Below are 17,409 nucleotides of genomic sequence, written 5' to 3'. Positions count from 1 at the left end.
AATATGACAAACACGGTGAGTTATTAAACCCTATTCATAACGTTGCTTACAATATGTATCTGAAAATGTATTCATGGGTGGACAGCATGTCATAAAATTCAACTGTTTAAAGGAGGAAGTGCTTCAGTGGAAAAACTGAATATTATCTCCAGCATGTTTTGGGAGCTTGGGAGATACACTGCCACTCTCACTCTAACACATTTTGTTTTTCGGGCTGTAAACTGAATTGTATGAATTAAAATAGACGTTATTACTAAAATTATGAAAATCTGCATTCTGTGGGTTAAAAATCACAACGTGCACTCTACTGTTATCACCCTGTGCTTTTTTTGTCCCCACAATGCAACTGTGTCCCCACACGAGTAACATATGTTCAGCTGCATTCACAAACACACACTCAGTTCAATCAGTGACGCTACAGACTGTGTTACAACATTTTATTGACATTCTTGAGTTTAATTACATAAAAGTACATTTTGCTAATGCAGTTTGGTTCTGACCCGCCAACTTATTTTTGAATGAAGTTCAAAGGATTTCTTACTTTCAGACAACTGCATGGAAGCCACCATGATACAACCTGAAGGTAAATGAAAAACATTAATGATTTTTATCAGTTTACTTAATATTTAAAAAGGTCTTAGTCATTTAGTGAAGCCAGAACTGTTACTTAGAGATTGGAACATTTCTTTGTTTTATACAGTTATCACATGTGAGCTAGAAATGAACTGCAGCCACTACAAAGTCCTCTTAGGCACTGATAAACACATATTTCTAGTATCTTCAGAGTTATGCTAATACAAGGCATTACATGATTAATTCAAGAGGATACATTATACATTGCTGTGTGTCTTTATTATAAAAAACAATGTATTTTAATGTACATGGCATGTTAAAGAAACAGTTCAGTCATATTTTATCTTCGTTCGGTGAATCCACGACTGATGCTTGACACAGCAGACTGCCCTACGTAGGTGCATCCTTAAATAATAATTAAGGTGTAAATCGCCATCTCATAACATTTTACTTTCAGTGCATGAAAACTAAACTTAATTTTAAGTCTAATTTTGAATCTTCTGACGTGGTCTTCATGGGCTCACTTCGTAGCCAACACTGGACCAGAGACTGGCTGGGTAACAACTATCTTAAAATTAAATGTTCTTGCCTCTAATTGCACTCAATTTATAGAAATAATTTATCTCTAATGTGTAGGTGCATGTATATAGCTTTGTATGGGTATGTGTACATTTACTGTACGTATCTTTACTGTATGGATTTTGGTATTTCTAATTGAATCTGTGTGTGTGTGAGCTTTTGTTTGTTTATGTGTGTATTTGTGTTATCTTGCTTTATATACTGTATTTTCTGTATATTTGTGTTAAGGAAAACAAGATGGTTCATCTCAAGAGGTTTATCCTTCTAAAACATGTGTATAATAATAGCTACAGGTGTAGGTTGGATTTTTAGTTTATGATGTTCCTTGGTGTCTCCTTACCCACCGTAGCCGAAATGTATAGCCAAAACCTCTTAATGCACAGCTTTAAATCTCCTTTCACATCCATCAGTTAGTTAGAAAAAAGTCTCTAAGGAGGCCAGAGGTCCTCAGATTTGACTATCTGTGTAAGTATGCAGAAATAAATTTCTCACTGTAGCTTTCAAATTTTGCTATTTATCACTTGACTTGGTGATTAAGCCAGAAAAATGATGCTCTCCTGAGGCTGAAACTCCTTTTTCACTGTGAGTTTTTTGCAGTTGCTTTGCAGGAATGTAACTCTTAAGCCTGAACCTGTTTTTGTTTGGAGATATTTTCTGAGAAACATCCACTGAACGCTAATGCCGAACCAGCCAGGAAACTACGAGTCATGTTAGACGTATAGAAAATCTAAATTTAGTTTGATTAGCTAGAGGATGATCCGAATGTAAAGTTATGTTTCTCTATGCACTTCTGTGAGCTGTGAAATACAGGGGCCTGAAGCACTGGAAGTAAAATGTTTAAATGTTTATATTTATTTATGTCTCAAAATGATTAGATTTTTCCATGCATAGTATTTTGAGACCTGCTAAATGTTGTAATAAAATAAAAGTCCTTCAACTACATAAATGTTTCAGGAAAAAAACACATATAAAATTAAAAAATAAAATAATAAAACATAAAAAAGGTTTTCTACTATTTAATCGTCATAGTCAACTATCCAACCAGTAGTATAATTTTGAGCATTAAAGGTGTTTTGATTGCTGAGTGATTGTCATTTGATTTGATGTCTGTGGAATTCTGGGCAATGTAGTTGGATGAATCAATTCAACAGCAAAGTGAGTGTTAGGCGTGTTGTGAGCCGTCTACATTGTGTATTAAACTAAACGCAGTCAGTCAGTCATATATAACAGGAAGTGTCTCCGCTTGTTTGACCCAAAATAACACCACAGGTCACTGGTGAAATATGCATTTTGCTGCAGTTAAACTGATCTTCAGTGCAGTTTGTATTCAGGCTTGGATTACAATCAGATCAAACATTTTATATAAATGTTTTCACATCTTCCATATAAGTTTTTTATTTCTTATTGTCTTGTTTTTTGATAGGTAACTTTTATAAAAATAAGTTTATGTCATATTTGCTGAAACTTTCGCTCTTTCCTGACAGTAGAAGATGATATAGAGATAATCTATGAATACATGGTTACACACAATGGTTGTTTTTGTTCAAGCCCAGTGGATTCTAGGAGCCACTAGGAGGGAGCCAGAGGAACCTGATTGTTTCACAGATTATCGGTCTCATGTTCTACTGTCAGGATATACTGAAAGTTTCAGCAAATATGAGAAAGTTATTTTTATAAAAATGACTTACTGCAGCTTTAACAATAGAAGTGCTTATTTTTGGCCCTGCAAGTGAAAAAGTTTGGGCATCCCTAGTTTATTGTTCATAGAACAGTTGCAAATGCAGAGAGTTGTTCACAAATAAACACCTAAAAAATTGCCTTATTTGCTTAAAAACTAAGAACTATTTAACATGCTGCTTAAAAATGTTAAACTGATCTCGCCATAAAAGAAGTTGCTTTGAAAAGACAAATGTAACCACAGCAATTTGAATAAAACCAGAAGTAAGACCTTACATCTTAAACCATCACGTCCCTTTTATGCCGGGATCAGACTACACAATGTTTTTGTGTTTTATTACAGTCACATTAATCTTATTAATTACGGCAATCAACGTCTCAATCAAGTAGTTACTTGATTGAGACGTTGCAGACTAAAGGTTGGAGTCCGACTGATCGTCGCTTCCTGTCCTTCTTAACTTCCATGATATAAATGTTAAGGTGATCAGGCACACTAAATGTTTAATTCTGTATGCCTTGAAGCAGCAACAATTATTTTTAAGAAATTTGGAAAATAGGAGGACATTAGGAGGCCCGGTTCCAGTTTTGCAAACACACCAAGAACCTAAAAAACTGCACATCATAACTGTTTCGTTACCCATGATTACACGTTACAAAACCTGCCCAGTAGGCTAATCAAAAAAGCTCTGAGTTGGCTGCTGCTCAGTAAGGGCGCACAACCGGGAAGTAAATAAATGTTAAAAAATAAATAGATAAACAAATAAATATATGCACAGGAGAAACACCCTCCCTGTTTTCAGTTAATTTCTGTTTCCTCCTCACACCTCTCCAAAATCGTCATGGGACCTGTCGTAGGTGAGAGAAGGAATTACGTGGTCGCCTTTTTGACAGGTCTTTATGATGTGATGCAGGATAAAACAAGCAACAGTGGAACCCAACGCTCATTTACGTTCCCACCTCTGTCAGGTCGGGCCATTATCTGGTTTGACATTGTGCGCTCTGATCTCGGCATTAGGCTGGGATGATTCTAAATTTACGTGATGTCACTTCAACCTCCATATTTGACAAACTGACCAGTCTTGAAATGTTGATGTTATTAGCTCTACAGGAGAAAGATAAATGGAAAAATGGTTTACTCCCAACCCCCAACAGTCCTCCGTGACCAGAACACCCCTATCTCCCCTCCACATGTCCTCTGTAACCAGTCCTCTTCCCTTGCCAGCTATACTTTTCACAAATCAGTGGCGTCTCAGGAGTTTGGAGAAGAATCCAGAAGAGGCCGGCTGGTCACTCTTGGCCTCCTCTTTGGCCTGGACCTTCTTTTCCCCGAGCCCCAGCTCCCCCTCCAGTTGCTCCAGCTCCGACTGGTCCAGCAGCTCAAAGTCCTCCACCTCGCTGTCCGACTCCTCGGCCAGCTCCAGCAGCCTGGAGGATTCTGGAAGTCTTGACCGCTCCAAGTCTTCGCTCAACGCCGTGAGGCCGACCGCTGCTTCTATCCTCTCCTGGATGGCAGCTGTGACAGCGGCAGCGATGACATCGCCCGCCATCTGGTTGACTAACTCGAGGGCTTTGTCAGTGGGTTGGTCTTTGTAAAGGGAGGGTGTATGCTTGGATTTGATTGACTTCTGGGGCTGAGGTTGAGGTGAGGGAAGGCCGAGGCTGAGGTCATCGTCGTCGTCGCCATTGGTCGTTGCGCCGTTGTCAAGTGAGGGGAATTCTGGAAGGCCGCCGGTGAACGCTTCTTCTCTGTCGAGGTCTGTGAGGTTGAGGTAAAAAGAAAGATTTTTTTAAGAAGCTGTGGTAATATTGTGAACGAGCAAGGATGTGACAGCAGTAGCTCACAACGTTTTCTATCATTGAGTAAACTCATATTATATTCAATGCCTAAAAATAACAAAACAGAACAACTGATAAAGTGTACAAAGAACCCAAATAGTGAATGCAAAAACTGCTGGAAGTTTGTGTAAAACCAGCAATTAATTTAAGCAGATTATTTCCTGTGGAAGTAAAATTTTTTATCTGCTTTTTATTTTTTTATTTTTTTTAGAATTTTGTTCAACTCTCTGTTTGTATTATGTATTTTTTTATTTTAACAATCATACATCCTAAATAGGCTTCTTTTCGGACAAGGCTATTTACCCCTGGAGTAGAGGTCACAACAGGTTCACAGTGTGTGAAAAGAAATGTAGTATTAGTTATTTATTCTCTAAAATCCTAATATTGGAACTTCTTAGATATAATATACAATACATCCTACATTACTGATATTGTGAGAGATGAATGGATACAAAAATTAAGGGGCATTAAAATTGGCTTTAGAAATAATGTAGAAAAAAACAGCTTATTGTGCTTCACATAGAAAAGCACGTCTGGAGTCAACATGATCAATACTTTCCTAAATAACCTACTGCATGCAATCTAATACATGTCTTCTGCCCTCTGGTGGATTATCCCTGCACCGCAGACAGTAGCAGGCCTTTGCATGGCAAATCCAAAATGTTCCTGGCAGAGAAATCTTTGCAAATTTTGTTAAGAACAAAATATATATTGATACTAATATTCAAATATGAACATTTACTGTATTGAAACTACTTACAATTACTTAATGAGTGTCAGGAACAATCCCTGTGACTCAATCATCTATCGTACCTGTAAGTTATTTATTCACACTGTTAAAAAACATTATACGGAATAAATATTTTTGTGTAGGTATTTTTATGTACATGAGGTAGGTGGCTATGTCAGTATACTATGCCCAGCATGCATAGAACTTTCTTTAGTGATGATATTAGTGTTAAAAAATGAATATGATTATGTGATTTTTTTTTAATAATAAAAAAAAGTTTTTAAAAAATTTCATAATATAAAAATAATTTGTCTGTAAACCCTAAATATATTGTATCAAAACCGGTTACGCTGTTTTTATTATTTCATTAAACTAATTAAAGATTGAAATATCATCTTAAGATATATTTAGAGTGGACATTTTGATATGTCTATGTCTATTTTCTAAAGTTTCAGTGGCTTACTTGCTTATAATTGTTCTTTTCAATTATTGATTTTCTCAAACAATTTCTTGACTTACTTGATCTTTAAGTTATATTGACCAATTCAGACTATATTGACAAAACTGTTTTTTACCTTCCATAAAGCAAAATGAAAATGTTGTAAAAAGGTCAAAAGGTCCAATAAATACTTTTTTCCCCAAATAATTTTTATTTTCTGGCTATTATTTGATATGTCAGGCTTCACAGATGGTCATTATTATACAGTATATGTTTATAGTATATAGTAGATTTTGTTTGTCTTGTTTACCAAAAAAACTACACATGTGACACTGTGCATAAACAAATTTCTTGTTTTAAATATGTTGCCTAACTTTTAACTACGAAACCGGCTCTGTTTAATCAGATGTGCATTTATGTGTCAAAACTTTCATTTTAGATAACCAACATCTTTATTTTATAACCATGTGTCAGTCTGTAGCTGACAAACGTACCCTCCGAGTTCTCAGTCTGCGGTGTGTGTCCTTCTGACAGGTTGAAAGTACCGTTGTCCGTCCACGTCACATCAGACACCTCTGTGTCCGATACAGACATTTCCTTACACACTGTGGAGTCGAGCTGAAGGAGGGAAACACATGGAGACGTTAGATTTTTGAGTGCCGTTGCCATTTTCTGGTGTGAAAGTATGTTGGCTGGCAAATCTGAACAACTAAAAACATTTAAAACAGATATTACTGTGCATGTGACACCCTTTTTTACATTACTATGTTAAAGTGCTCATGAAAAAACGAAGCCCTGAGAGGTAAGTGAGAAAAAAACACTGGTGATCCATTTTCTAAGTCTGATCTAAATTGTCAATCTTTTTTAATTCCAAAGTCACTTGGTTTTCCAGGTGAGTTTTAATTTTGCAGACTAAAAATAATTAATAGCCAAAGTTCTAGTGCATGGAGGAATTAAAGTCACCTGGGAGAAAACATGAATGCTTTTAGTCCTAGTTGGAACATGGGGTAGTGGTGCACTTCAGCCTCTAGTGGCCGAAATAAGTTTTACAACAACAAACACTTCAAACAAATAATTCAACTGTCAAAACGTTTTTTAAGGGGAAAAAAAGATAAGTAACTTACAAAGCTTCTCCTGGTTAAAGCTTTTTATTCACCTGTTCTTCAGTCATAAACACCGGAGAGAAAATAATTTAGATCAGACTTTTCTCACTTTCCTATTTGGGCTTACGACATCCATTTTATTTATACAATGATGTTATAAAGGATCCTAAGCACATTCAGTCAGTGTAATCTGTAACCAGGTGTTTGGCTTGAAGAGCAACAAGCGTCATTCTGGCATCACTTTCTATGCTGATGTGAAGCATGTGTACTGAATTTCAATTAGCTTTAATTGGACCCTGTCAGGCAACAGATCATAATTAGATTGAGATGAGAGGTTCAGCCAACCTTGGGAAACATTGAAGAGAGGTCTGACTCGATGCCCTCTTTCTCAGTCTGAGCCTGCATCATTCTCTTCTCTGAAAGGAAGAAAACATTTAGTTTTTTAGTTCAATATTCAACTAAAATTCTTTGTATTGAATACGAAAAGTAAGGAGAAGCTGTAGGTTTACGTTCTTATGTTTAAATGTCTGTGATGCTAGTATTGATAATATTGAGAATTCATCTTTATCCAGTACATGATAGCATTTCCATCCGTTTAACAGCTCCTTTATAAAAGTAAAGTGTTCGACATTTCCAGTTTCTTTGGAAGAAATAGAGCACAAACCTGTTTCTGATATATAACATCTTGACACATTTGATAGTTACCATGGTTTTCTTTGATTTTTTGAAGGAACTCCCCGATGCCGAAGTCCAGCTTCTGCAGAACTGGCTCCAGCCACAAACCAACCTCGTGGGATGAAATCAGAGGCCATAGGAAAACTCCCAGAACTGCAAAGCAAGGTCAAGAGAGAAAAATATGTCAAGATAAGTGCTTGTTTTCAGAAAAACAATTAACATACTGCCTGTAAAAGCATATTAAAAAGTAAAAAAAAAAAAAAACGTAAATTAAACTTTAAGTTTTCTGATTTAATTTCCTTTGTTGTTATGCTGATGACACACAGCTATACCGTATAGCTTCACAGCGTCATGACACTATTCTAAAACCAGGATAAACAAATATGCAGTCATCCTCTAGCTGTGGTGGATATTCTAGTCCAAGCATATACATATATTTGCTCACCTAGAATATATGAGATAACGATCCCTGGAATGTAGCGTCCTAAGACAGCAAAGAAGGTGCACAAACTGCAAACCAGCAGGCAAAACTAGAAGGGAAAGAAAGCAAACACACAAGAGAATGACACAAAATATGTATACTGATGGAGTTCTCATAGTAATCTAAATAAGTGCATTTAGACCTGATTAACGTTTTGTTAAGTTTTCTGAAACATTTCAACAATCAATTGCAATTTTAAACTGAATCAAGAAGGTCGTCTGCTGCCTCACCTTGCCCGGGTTTTGCTGTTTGAAAGCTGACGTCTCCTGGAGGAAGAGTTTAAGGGAGTCACTGAGCTGAGGTCCAGTCCCAGACCGGCTATCCTGGCCTGAGTCAATGATCTCCCAGCTACAAGACAAGGCAGGCAGAAGCTATGTTAATCATCTTTAAGATATCTCAGTGTTGACAGTGTCTGCTATACCACTAAAGGGATGTCAGGAAAATAATTGGGCACAAGAGACATTGGTTTAGTTTAACGATGAATAAAATCTTTCTTTATCAGCCAAAAAGCAAAACAAATACTACATATACAACTTGTAAGTACAGTACAGTGTTAATTAGTGTTTGGGGCAAATTTAGACCTGACCTAAAGTGGTTAACACTTCTTTAACACGTGTTAAATGTGCTAAACTGACCTGACTATGTGAAGATGGTCACCATGTAATTACTAATGGAATATGCAGTGACTCAGCTTTAAAAATAGTATCAACATTTGACTTGACCAACAGAGGTATTTAAGAGGTTTATTTGGAGGCTTAGAACTCTACTGGTTGAGGGTCATTGATGAAATTAAGTCAAAGAAAAAAGCCAGTCCAATGTAAATGTCATAGTCTAAATTAAGAAGCCTACCATAAAACTGGCAAGATGACTAAATAGACAGGTGGCAGATGGGAATAGGAACGTGGAAGTGCTTTCCATGCTGTGATACTGCTGGAAATTCTGAGCCACCTGGTGAGGTATGAAACTTTCCCCTCCAGCCTCGAGGGTTCCCAAACATTATTTCCTGTTTAAGCTCTACTATCAGCCCTCGTGCTCACTTCACATAAAACAGCTATAAAAGGCACACATGTGGCTCATGTGTAGGTCATGTTCAATAAATAGATGAAGGCATGAGGCAGCCAAAGTCTTACTTCCTCTCTTACCTCGCTTAACTAACTGTTACCCCATAGGTTTAGTCAGTGGAGGTTTCCTTCATCAGTCTTTCTTTTAAAGTTTAAACATTTTGCAGGTGTATCAACAACTGTACTCGACAGCAACAAAGACACAACAAATAATAATTTGTTAGCATTCAATAATATCACATTATGTATTTGAAGCATGAGTCAAATTTCCAGCCTTGTTTTGACCAAATGAATCAAAGTGACAGTGGACTACGTAACTGCCTCAATAGCTCTCATCTGATTAAATGACAATGTATGAAATTTAAGTCCAACAGTGGATGGAAATCACATGCCCTGTGAAAGCAGCTGTCCTGGGTGGCTGGTGTGAAATCTCCATGGAGATCTGGTTACTACAACAGCAAAGAGGGTTCCCGCCAGTTAACACAGCTGTAAGGTTCCTCTGCTAATTGGAATATGTGTGTGATCACAGTCTTTAAGGGGGTAATAGTATCTTGAAGATGCAAAAGTCAAAAGTGATGCGATTGCTTAAGAATGGGTACTTTGGTCTACAATTTGTTTATTTCAACTGTTCAGAGAAGGGCCACCAGCTAGGGTTGGGCAATATGACGGGAGTAAAATGATTTGTCAACCATCATCAATTCTGCCTTACTGTTTACACTGAGGTAGATATTCTTTTAATATCTCTGGGCATATTAGGATGTGAATATTGATATGAAGCCATGCTCTGGCATAGGACTGATTTGACCTCAGTCACCCTGGTACAGTGACTCTAAACAGTTGAAGGGGGAGCTTCAAGAATACAACAAGGATCTTAACCACTCTCCACCCATTTTTAACAAGACAAGTGAGCAGGTCAATCTCCACCAGCTGCTTGTAACATCCCTGCCCAACGCCATCCATTGACTAGAGACCACAGGTTAGATCCTAGTGAGCTGTTATTAAAGTTTATTATTAGCGAGACAACCAAGCCTCTACCTGTTCATTTGCCACCTAACATAGAATTTAGTGTACATGGTAGAGACCTGACCGTGGAAGGAAGAGATCCGATTTAATTTGGTGTTTCTGACACATTCCACATTTATCCCTCTTGCTGGCAGCTCTTAAGGGAAAGTTTTGGCATTCAAAGTGGTGCAAATTAGCATTTGTTGGCAGCTGGTAGACAAAAATCCTGCCTTAACCTATCCCCTGTTCAGTTTTCCTCCCCACACACAGCTGTTTAACTCCATATTCATCTTTATCTCACTGCCTTACAAACAGGACATTAAATTCAACTTTTTGGCCTACTAAGCCCATAATTGCAAAATCAATCACAGTTAAGATAAAAAAATTACTTGAGACAGTGGTTCATGGTTGTTTAATCAGTGTAACCAATCTCTGATATGATGGATGAATTGTGTAAGCAAAGCAGATTTAAATGTCACATATTGTCAAATGAAGGTCTAATTTCTGTTTCGTTTTTTCCACCTGACAAGAATTACAAGAGTACTCCACCAATTTAGCATTGCACTCCAACCACACTGTCAGACTCCCGACTCACAGTTTAAAAAAATCATCAAAATCAAAGTCTTTTGTATTCCAAGTATTTTTCTTCCTTGGAAAAACCTGGTGCCTACATTACCCACAAAGCAGCTTGACTCAATTTACTTAACAGATTTGGGTTTCTTATGATAGCAGCAGCTAGTGTAGCCTCAAGCCACTAGCTTCTAGCAGAGATGAGTAGCAGGCTGCAGAGGTCTGGTAACCTCACTCCTTTTGCCCTCCACACTAGCCTTCAGACCCAGCTAACTCACTCAAAGGAGTTAGCGTCAGGTGATTTATCAGATTTTGTCCAGGTCCTTCACAAGCTTCAAAAGGCTTTATATAACGTTTTTCACATACTCCCCAAGACCTGTACACATACTTTGAAGTGTAACTGGTGGACTTCCACTCTAAAGTATGTTAGGAGCAATAAGTAATTGTAATTTGTGGGAATTTGTTGGCAACCAGACTAAGCGACTACAACCACGGTAGCAGCTCTGTGAAGCTGTACTTCGGCACGGGTACTTGGTTCTTTGAGCTAAATGTCAGCATGCTAACACGCTCACAATGGCTATGCTAACCTGCTTATGTTTGGCAGGTAACACTTTCCGTGTTCCCCAATCTAATTTAGCATGTTTAAACAGTGCCAAAGTGACATTTTAATAATAGATGAAAGATCAGAGGATCACCAAAGTGAATGCTTTTCATCCTTAAGGGAACATGAACCGTGAACCAAATTAAATGGCAATACATCCAATAGTGGTTGAAACATTTCACTTAGCTTTCCACAGATGTCAAATTCATGATGTCAGAAGAGCAGTGTATTCTCAACCTGGGGTTTCGGGAACACCAGGGGTCCTTGGTGGGTTCCAGGGGTTCCCCAAAAAATGGCAAATATTTTAATTTCACTATTATTTAATTTACTTGAAGTTAGCCCCATGAGAGAATGTATAGGAATGCCTTCACTTTTAATCTGTAAATCTAAAGTACAAGCAGTCATGGAATAATTAAATGTTATCATACGGGGATCCATAGACTACATCTCACACTCACACACTAGCACGAGTAAAAATTAAATTTAGACTCAAAACACTGGCTACAAGCTTTAATCCAAAGTCCGTCCATCCTTCCACTTTTTCTCCTGAGCCGTATGGGCCTTTCTTCCCCTTATAATCCCATCCAAACCTCCCGCCCTCCTAATCACTCATCTGCCAGGCTACAAGGAACAAGCACGAGAGGCCACGAGAAGCTACAGTATCTCACATACCCCCACCACCCCTTCCACCTGACCCAAACACCCTCGTCATAAGGGTCTCGCATAACCCTTATGACGAAAGGTCAACTCACTGCTCCCCTCTCGACTTCCAGGCACATGCCCCCAGGCTGATTTCCAGGGAAACATGATGGGTCCAACATGTGACAGTGATACTGTGAAGCTATAAAAGCAGCAAGGGATAGACAGGATAAGCATTTAGGTGTTCCATGAAAGACAGACGTCTCCCTGGAACGAGATGCAAGTTTTCTTGGCTAAAGTACCATCAAGTTTCACCACATCACAGATCACTTCGAGTGTGGGAGGCCAGTTTGTTAGAGTTTGTTTTCCCACCAACGTGGAGACAAGCTCTTTTCTTGGAGGTGACTAGGGTTCAATGGCATGGTTGTAATCTTGGCTATGTTCAGAAATGACAAAACCCCATTTAAAATTGCTTCCACCATTTGTAAGTTAGATAAGAAAAGACTTTAGCAGGAAAGCTACAGTGCTACAATGCTGATATACTCCTTTATATAAGATTTCATTGGTTGTATCAAAATAAGGTCGCCATCTACATAGAGGGATAGTATTACATTGAATTTATGTAATCAAAAATGTATTATTTTGATTTCGTTTTTTTCTTAAAGGACAACACAGGACAAGTGATTACAGAGTGGATATCTAAGCTGTAGCAGACAAAAAAAATGCCACTTCATTTCAGCTGGGCCCTATTTAGGGTGGACTTATATACCCATCTGTCTCGCTGACTGCTTCTGTCCTCAGAGATTTTTCGGTGAATCACACCTTACCAGTTTTAATCCAGAAGCATTTGCACAACTTGAGAAGAATAACTGTCATGGGTCGCAAATCCCGTCATTTTTCAGCCCTCCTGTCACATGCTGTCTGAGCTCCATGACCACTTTGGATACTGAGAAACAAATGTATCATGTTTCATTACTCTGGATCATTACAGACCACCACCGTCCACTGGCATGCCAATCAATCAGTGAAGAAATTTTGTCACCCTAGTCTTCACTCCAACAGAAAAATGTGCAACTCTCAACGGAGAACTTGACAACAACCACGTCAGAGGACTACAGGCGAGGGAGGAGGGCGCCGGCAGCACCACATGAGCAGCTGTCAGCCAGATACCACTTTTTACCCAACCAGTAATCTCTGAAACAACACAAGGAGTGGCACGTCTGAGCCTCTAACAAGCCCTGTGACGGCGCTTTATAAATAGTGTGAGACAAACAATGCGAGGAATGGCAGCAAAAACAGTGCAGCTCCTCAGTAGTGATTGGGAAGGAGGAGGGGTGTAAATGTTTACCCATCTGTCTGCCTGGGTATATGCCACACAAACCCTGACTCTGATGCACCTAATACCTGTTTATGTTCTGCGTACAGCCACATATACAGTAGGTTGACATTAACAGAGTGAGAGAGCAGAGTCTCAGCTGATGGAGTTCACAGTTAATGCCTGTGCAAAATGTCCGTCTGCACGAGTCTGCCCGAGACAGGAAGCTCGGAGCTACACGTAATATAAGACGCCAGTGATGAGAGATGATGCAATGATGTGTACCGCTTTCCAAGTAGATTTATGCCATGTTCTCCTTGTTGATGATCTATTTAAGATAAGATGGTCCTTTATTGATCCCCTTAGGAGAAATTCAAAATTGACACAGCAGCATAGGGCTACGATGTAGTGCAAAAGAAAGAGTACAGAAGTGGAGGTACAACAAGATATCGCAAAACAAAGTATTACAAAATATGATAGAAAATATAAGACTATAACTGAAAGTATATACACTATGCAATATTGAAGTAAGAATGTTGTGCAAATATTTGGGCAGCTTGACTAAAACTAAACTGTACATGTAGAAATTAAATAGATTAGATTGAAATAGAGAGTTAAATGTGCCAAACAATTGTGTTTTTTTGTATGAACCAACTCCCCTCGTCATTGTTGAGGTCATAAAGTACGTGCATTAAGCACTGATCGCACAAACCAAACACAAACAAGAACATGATTGCAGTCCCATATGATAGCTTACTGGGTAGTGTCAAAAGCCTTAAATGTTCAGTTAGTTACCACTTCTGTTTTCAGACCTGTTTCTTCAGTTAAAAGTAACCAGGGGTAACTGGGACATTGTTTCAGGAAAGAGACGTTCAGCTATTCTCTAGTCTTTGGCATCACAAACAAATGTCCATTTACCTCCATTGTTTTGGAGCAGAAGAAATCTCTGAGGCATATATCTCCAAACCTAGAAAAATAACACCCAAACTATCACAAGAGGTAAGTGAGAATCCAGTCATACCTCAGTCCTGCCCCATGATCTTCAGGAGACATCTCAAGAGCTTCAAGTACCTTCAGAGGAGTTGAGACACTATGAATGGCAGCCAAACACTGGATAGTCAAAGTGATACTTTTGCGAGGCGGGAAACAAGAAACAGCTAACACTTGTCTTTTCAGTAAAAAGTGCAGGCACAAATTCAAAAGGTTCGAGCCAAACTCAGGCTTTACGTGACACACGGCGCGAGAGCAGCTTGTGTTTATCCTCAATGAAGCCCCGGTTGGAGTATTTCAAGCGGCCTCGTCTAAAAATAACCCGGTCACACTACATTCCAACTGGCAGCCATCAGGAGGACAGAGGGACAGGGTTTGGGGGGGTAACAACAGCAACACCCTTCACCACCACCAACCCCAATACCATCAACCTCCCAAACAAGCCCCCGCTTGTGTCAGTGACATGGCATGGCCAGCCAGATGAGAGCGGACATGTGCGACTGACTAACTGTTATTTGTATGCTGATGACAGTATTTCCTAAACACTGGTCGTATATTTCAGGGAAAGGTTTGACATCTTTATTACTAAGAGTAAGGCCCTTACAGACATAACCAAGTATGAACCTATCGTGACGCCAACCATTGGTTTCTTGAGTAACATATTTAAGCCTTGAGTTCGTAATTATGGCTGTCGCCATGTTGTTTTTTTGCTACTAGCAGTGATGACGTATGTGAGTAGAGCTGCGCTCATTGGCTACACTCGTCTGTAGTAGGAAACAATGGCGGCTCACCTGGTCATATACGTTCTAGCATTACAGATAAAAAGTAGACAAGAAATATTCAACACAGGAACAGAATCTGCATCCATATCTGATCAGCCCTGCCTAGTTTGGCAGTGTGATCCGTCAAACTAGTTTGGTGCGTTGAGCTGGACGGACTCACTGAGAATGAGCTGTCAATCACAAGGTAGCCACGCCCTAAAGCATACCCTGCTTTATGGCCTATTTTACACAAAATGGGACCATCAGTTACTAAATGAACATCATGCTGTATGGAAGAAGACTGAAACTAGAGACTGAGACCATGAACTCATTAGGAAACTGTTTACTGAGCTAAATGAAATATAAAGCTTCTGCCAGCTACTCTGGCAAAGGTAACAAAATCCACCTAAAAATGAGGCTCACTGCCCTAAAATTAAAATAATAAAAATCCGATTTGAAACATGTTGACACATTCTGATTCATATTGATATTATTTCCTGTCAGACTTTATAAAATACTTCACATGTTTTCCCAGGATTACATATTAACAATGGAATAGCAGGTGGACATTACTACACATATAATTTCTTGGAAGTTACGCAAAGTTCTAGTTTAGGTGCTACAGAGGCTCCATAGTCTTATGGTTAATCATATCCAGTACATAGAACATTAGAGATGTTGTGGTAAAACAAAAGTGTAAACTGATCCAGAATTGGGGATTACATCATATACTGTACTTCATAGTTGACTATGCAGCTGTGATCTGGAAACTTTCAAACTGAAAAGTGAATAAATTGTTTCATACTGTATGGCTTTATTTTGTCCAAACATTAAGATATTGTCACGTTGTCAGTAATGAGATTACAGAACATTAAAAGTTGTCTTTAACAGGGGGTCCACGACCCGTAGTGGGTCCTCAGAGTAACTATTATGAATGTTTTTTATTTTTCCAAAAATGTAAATGTTTGAAAATACACATTAACATTAATCCAAAATATTATTAGCAATTTAAAATGTTTAAAATTAAAACATGAACATATGAATCTGTCAATCATTATTTTAAAAGATTGTATGCATGTTGTTCTACGCACAATAACGAGGTATGTTTACAGTTCAAACATGTAGTCAGCTAGGACGCCCAAAATAGATCGATTGACCACAGATGCCCAATTTGAAAGCATTTTGTCTAGTAATCTAGTAATTGAGTAATTTCTATATGTTTTCATTTAACCACTTTGATCAGATTGATGTCTGTAAGCATAAGGTTGTATACTTTATTCTACAAAACTGAAGTTATATTCTATATCTTATTCTTATTCAGTATTCTTAGAATATTGTTGTTTTGTGACACATTTTTCAATAAATATTTTCTTAAAGATGTACCACTTTGTCAGTCAGATTTAAATGTATAGTGATGTCTGTAACTGTGTGATTTTAAGATGAAAAATCACCAGATTTTGACTCCGTGACTCTTGTTTATAATTGACTAGATCTGTGATGAAACACTCGTGGCTGGTTTGTTGTGTTGTTTTCTACCAGTCGGCCCTCCGTCCAATCAGAAGGTTAGCACACCCCCTCTGTGTCGAGTGATCTGATTGGCTCCACTGCTTCATGTCACACTTCTGAATCAGTTCCATCAGTGGAGAAACAGCTGAGTCACACACACACACACACACACAGTGCTCATACACAAACACACACACACACACACACACACACACACACAGTGCTCATACACACACTGTGATCAGGTTTCACAACTCTTAAGACACTTTGTGTTTGTGGGAACAAACAGCAGCACAGCGAGTCTTTCTTCAAAGCCACAAAAACAAAATACATTTAAAGTTGAGATGTTTGTCCATAAGGAAGAATGGCGTGTGTTTTCATGCTCTATATGTGTTTTCAGTAATGCAGGTGATGAGAATGTCCTGAAACCTAAGAAAACAAAGAACAACTCACAGTCCAACAAGTCCTCCAAAAGAAATAGCTAAATACATTTGTGTTGTCACCTTCCAGAAGGCAATGTGAGTGTTTTCTGATCTGATCAGCTCAGTGCCTCCTAAAAAAGTGATTAAAGTGTGTGTTTTCTAGTGAGCCACTTCTGAAAGTCTCGTAACGTATAAAAACTACTGGGTTAAAGTCAGAAATAGTCTGTGGATGAAAGAAACCAACAGGATGTGAACAGTCTTCTGTGTCAAAGTCAGACACTTTGTTGACCCACAAAAACAGAACAGATACATCGGCTGGTCCGAAATAAACACTGTCAGTATATAGAGATACATGTATGGAAGGTATGTATAGCTCGGTTATGGAATCAGTTACTTGATATGGAAGAAAGCAGGCTGACATTTATAAACAAATGACGGACTCTTGGTTG

At 38.5% G+C, this 17,409-nt stretch overlaps 1 protein-coding gene across 1 annotated transcript in view; it reads right to left on the bottom strand.

Moving 5' to 3' along the window:
• Positions 1–423: 423 nt before the first annotated feature.
• Positions 424–17,409, bottom strand: part of retreg1 (reticulophagy regulator 1) — a 25,898-nt gene continuing 8,912 nt past the window's right edge. Inside the window, exons 4-9 of the mRNA XM_051403280.1 lie at positions 8,324–8,441; positions 8,058–8,142; positions 7,643–7,765; positions 7,283–7,353; positions 6,329–6,452; positions 424–4,585 (exon numbers count right to left, since the gene is read on the bottom strand). Coding sequence (XP_051259240.1) covers positions 4,068–4,585; positions 6,329–6,452; positions 7,283–7,353; positions 7,643–7,765; positions 8,058–8,142; positions 8,324–8,441 — 1,039 coding nt within the window. The 3' untranslated portion in view covers positions 424–4,067. The remainder of the gene's footprint in view (positions 4,586–6,328; positions 6,453–7,282; positions 7,354–7,642; positions 7,766–8,057; positions 8,143–8,323; positions 8,442–17,409) is intronic.

This window comes from Dicentrarchus labrax, unplaced genomic scaffold (genome assembly GCF_905237075.1).
Source record: "Dicentrarchus labrax unplaced genomic scaffold, dlabrax2021, whole genome shotgun sequence".
NCBI lineage: Eukaryota > Metazoa > Chordata > Actinopteri > Moronidae > Dicentrarchus > Dicentrarchus labrax.
Note: the sequence above shows the minus strand (reverse complement) of the source record. Positions and strands in the feature narration are given on the sequence as shown.